Here is a 4,618-nt window from a genome sequence, read left to right on the forward strand (position 1 = left end):
GTGTGAGTGTGTGAGAGGGTATATGAGTGATGAGTGTGTGAGCGTGAGGGTGTGAGTGTGTGAGAGGGTATATGAGTGATGAGGGTGTGAACGTGAGGGTATATGAGTATGATGAGGGAGAGCATGTGTGAGGGGCTATGTGTGAGGGGTGTGCACTGAGTGAGTGCAAGGGCCTCATCACTCATATACCCTCACACACATCTTCGGCTGGGGCTGAGTGTGTGTGAGCGTGATGAGGGTGTGTATGTGTGAGTGATGGTGTATGTGTAAGGGCCATGTGTTGTAATACATCCCAAGACAGGGTTTTTTAAAGAAGAGCAGAGTTTGTTTCTCCTTCACGTCTGAAGTGGGTGCCCCAGGGCAGGTGCCTTGCTGGGGACCTGGGCCATCCCGTCCATCTGGTTGCCCTGCCGTGCCCTAAGGTAGCGTTGTAGACCTTTCTCTAAAGCAGTGGTTCTCAACCTTCCTAATGCCACGAGGTATTTTCATTGTTACAAAGGTCACGACCCACAGGTTGAGAACCGCTGCTCTAGGAGGAAGAGGAAGGCAGGGCAGGCAGTTTCCTTTTTCATAAGCTACTGGAAGTTGCACACACCACTTCTCATGTTCTGGAGAGAACCTGATGGCCGTACTTGCTGGGAAACTCGTTCCCTGGCCATGGGTCTGTTCCTGTGGGGGAGGGGAAAGGAGTGCGTGTGCTAGGAGACAGATGTGATATCAGCCTTTACCCCCACCCCCTGTAGCTGCCTTTGCCAGGCCCCGCCAGGTCCTCAGCCCTCCATCCCTCCGGTACCCTTTACTTCATTTCTCCTGTAGTTCTGCCCAGCTCTCTGGCCCCTGTCCTCTGGGGTCCACTGTGGCCCATCCCAGAGAAGCTCCCTCCTAACGGAGCTTGATCACCCCAGGGGCAGCTTCATAATGGCTCAGAACAAGGAGTGGGCTCCAAACCTGAGTTAGTGCAGGATTAGCCCCTAACAAGCTGTGCTATCTGAGGCATGTTACTTAACTGCTCTGTGCCTTTAGAAAACAGGGATAACACTCGTCCTTACTTCCTAAAGTCTTGTGCAAATGAATGGGTTGTCATAGGTGGAGGTGGTGGCATGGTGCCTGGTCTGCAGTAAGCACAGAGCACCTAGCCTGTAATCTGGTAGCAAAGCTCCCCTCATCTTTGTCTCCAAAGCTGAACACTTAAGCCTTTCCCAGCACAAGATGTTACCTTAGATGTGCTCTAAATCCCCACCACCTCTGGGAACAGAGGGAAAGTCAAATAGTTATTCTACCAACCCTTCCAGGCCTCTTGCCCTGTGCCTCGGCCTGCCTGAGGCTTAGGAACCCTGTTTCAGCTGTCCCCTTGAGGTCCCATGGATCCGAGCTAGCCCAAGGGACAGGGAGCTTCTGTGTCCACTTGAAACAGGTCCCAGCCCTGGCCGTTGGGCCTGGGAGCCCTTGGTAACCACAGGGTGCACCCTTGCTCTGTCTTTAACCACAGCTGCCCCCTGAGGTGGCCTATGATGTGCTGAGTGTGGCTGACATGTACCTGCTGCCAGGCCTGAAGAGGCTGTGTGGCCGCAGCCTGGCCCAGCTGCTGGATGAGGATAGTGTGGTGGGCGTGTGGCGTGTGGCCAAGCTGTTCCGCCTGGCACGGCTTGAGGACCAGTGCACTGAGTACATGGCCAAGGTCATCGACAAGGTGGGCCGGTGGTACCACTGCGGGCTGGGAGGGGTATGAGGGCAGGGACCCCTGTGCTGAGCTGCCCTGTCCCACAGCTGGTGGAGCGGGAGGACTTTGCAGAGGCCATAAGGGAGGAGGCAGCGGCGGTGGCGGCCCGACAGGAGACAGACTCCATCCCCCTGGTGGACGACATCCGCTTCCACGTGGCCAGCACGGTGCAGACCTACAGCGCCATAGAGGAGGCTCAGCAGCGGCTGCGGGCACTCGAGGACCTGCTAGTGTCCATCGGCCTAGACTGTTGAGCCACTGCTCGCTGCCCCAGGGGCTCCCTTGGCGACAAGCATGTGTGCATGTCCATGTGTGTAGCTGCTCTTCCTGCTTCTTCTCACTCGGCTTTGTGGTGGGTGGAGGGGCCTCACTGGGGCCTCTCCCTCATGAGCCTGGGGACCTCAGGGGACAGTCTGTTTGGGATGAGTCCCCTCTTCAAATGCACAAGCCAGCCCCCAAGACCCTGGGGCTGGGTACCACTCAGGGTCTGTTAGTGCCTCCCTCCTTCCCTCAAAGCCTCCTCTCCAGCACAGCACAGCCCCGGCTGGCCTGGCCCTGGCTGCTTCTCTGAGCTGCTCACATGCACAGGGCTGGTCAGGAGGGGCTGGGAGAGTCTGTGTGTGGCAATAAAGCTTGAATTTATTGTGGGAGCCTGCACCTGTGTCCTGGGGTGCAGCTTGGAACAGGTGGGGCTCTGGGAGAGCAGGAGTTGGTGGGGAGCAAGGAAAGGAGCTCTGGAGCTGGCAGCTGCACACGTCTTCCCAGGCACCTGGTAGCGGCTGGTCAGACCCTGGCCAAGCAGACCCAGACATCTGCCGCTGACCTTAGCCCTGGCCTGGCTTCCTTCCCGCCTCTTCAGCCACTGGCTATAGTGAGCCTTTCTCCAGTAGAGGGCGGAGGGCTGGCCAGCCTTTTCCTCAGGGTGGTTCTTCCTGCAAGGACTGGAACCTTGACACAGTTAAAAGGCAGAGTGGAGCCAAGAGAAGCCTCAGAGTCTGAGGTGAGGGGTGTCCATGTGCCCGAGGGGCATCCTGAGACCTCACCTCTTTCCCAGATAAGGTCTCAGCACCTGTCTGTCCTTAGTGTGGTGACAGCCCTGGGAGAAGACTGGGAGGAAAGGAGGGCCTTACGGGGTTTTTCACAGGTTCTGGTACTTTGTAGTTTTTTTTTTCTTTCTTTCCCCGTGCATTTTCATTCATACTGCCCTTGCATGGGGGAGGCCATGATGAATGACCAGGAATGAGGGACAGTTGGGCGAGGTGGTCTGGTAAGAGGGGGTGCTGAGTTGCTGGAGAGGTGGGGAGGCAGGCATCCAGGAGGGCTCTCTGGGTAGAGGGTGTGGCTAGTGTGAGGGCCTCAGGCTAAACCATCATAAGTTGCCACCCTGGTTCTTCCTTTTACTCCTGGCCGACACACTGCCTCAGTTTACACATACGTACATCGGGATGATTATAAAGGGACTCCCTCCTAGCTAGTGTTATGTGGGCAGAACTTACTGAGGACTGCACCTGGCTTACGGTGAGCTGGGCAATGTGAGAAAAGGTGGCACCCAGGCCGCCTTAGTGGGAGACAGAGCAAGGGATTGACTTGGATTTTTGAAAATGTACTCTGGTTGCTATGCGGTGCACAGGCCAGAAAGGTGGGGGCCAGCTAGCAGCCTGACACCAGCTGGTCCCACTTGAGAGCATATACTGATCCTGACTGGAGAGAGATTTAGACAGTTCGAGAAAAATTTAATTACAATCATTTCTTTTACGTATTGGGGGGAATGAGCTAGTATGTAAGGCAAACCTATCTTTTTTTTTACAGATGTTATTTGAAATCAGTTTCTATTTTTGAACATATTTTAAATGGAAATGCTAGTGGGGGTGGTTAAGGAAAGCACTCTGAAGTTGATAATTTAGTGCAGGTGTCCTCAAATTACGACCTGTGGGCCATATGCGGCCCGCTTAGGACATTTATCCAGCCTGCGGGGTGTTATCGCCACTGCTGCCTGTCCTGCTTAGCAGCCGACTCGTCCCAGGGCCCGCAGTCTGGCCCTCCAACGGTCTGAGGGACAGTGAACTGGCCCCCTGTTTAAAAAGTTTGAGGACCTCTGATTCAGTGGTTAACGGACGTTATTAAGTAAAGCCAGGTGCCCAGCCACATCATCTGGGCAAGCAGAGGTACAACCCCCTAGCTGCCACCCCCAGGACCAAGGCTGTAAGGGCGGGGTGGGCAGCATTCTCCAACCACACTGTCTCATTTCAGTCTTAAGACAGAGCCAGGGTGATGGGGACACACTGTATGAACGGGTTCAGTGCAGTGTCGTCAACAGGAAACACTGAACAGTGGCATTGAGCAATAACTGGGGAGAAAATGATAGTAAATAGCTGTGGCAGAGCTTCCTGTCACTGTAAAGATGGTCATTGTGGTTTCTGTGTCAATGAGGAGGTGACTGTGGTCAGTCAGCCTGTGCCAGAGGGTGTTCCTAGGCCTGTGTGGCATGGGGAGTCAGTGGTATCAACTGAAACCATAGAATTTGAGATTTAGTGCAGTGATAGCAGTGCGCTGTGGCACACTGGGCTGCCATGAGACAATCTTAGGTGTGCCACAAACATTTTTAAGGATTATTAATTAAATTGTTTTTGAAAAGTTCAAAGCACAGTAAATACGTTCTTTTTTTTTTTTTTTTTTTTGAGGCAGAGTCTCACTCAGTCTCCCTGAATAGAGTGCTATGGTGTCATAGCTCACAGCAACCTCAAACACTTGAGCGTAAGCAATTCTCTTGCCTCAGCCTCCCAAGCATCTGGGACTACAGGTGCCTGCCACAAGACTGGCTATTTTTAGAGACAAGGGCTCTTGCTCAGGCTGGTTTCGAACCTGTGAGCTCAGGCAATCCGCTTCCCTGCTCCGGGC

General features: G+C 54.2%; 1 protein-coding gene across 2 annotated transcripts in view; it reads left to right on the forward strand.

The window, feature by feature from the left end:
• Positions 1-2,375, forward strand: part of ABTB1 (ankyrin repeat and BTB domain containing 1) — a 10,098-nt gene extending 7,723 nt beyond the window's left edge. Inside the window, exons 11-12 of one of the 2 annotated variants that reach the window (XM_003796186.2) lie at positions 1,490-1,690; positions 1,768-2,375. In XM_003796186.2, coding sequence (XP_003796234.1) covers positions 1,490-1,690; positions 1,768-1,974 — 408 coding nt within the window. In that variant the 3' untranslated portion in view covers positions 1,975-2,375. The remainder of the gene's footprint in view (positions 1-1,489; positions 1,691-1,767) is intronic. The other variant, XM_023516954.1, reaches the window with a different exon arrangement.
• The last annotated feature ends 2,243 nt before the right edge of the window (positions 2,376-4,618 follow it).

Source organism: Otolemur garnettii, unplaced genomic scaffold, assembly GCF_000181295.1.
Source record: "Otolemur garnettii isolate 467f Iridium unplaced genomic scaffold, OtoGar3 scaffold00101, whole genome shotgun sequence".
In the NCBI taxonomy this organism is placed as follows: domain Eukaryota; kingdom Metazoa; phylum Chordata; class Mammalia; order Primates; family Galagidae; genus Otolemur; species Otolemur garnettii.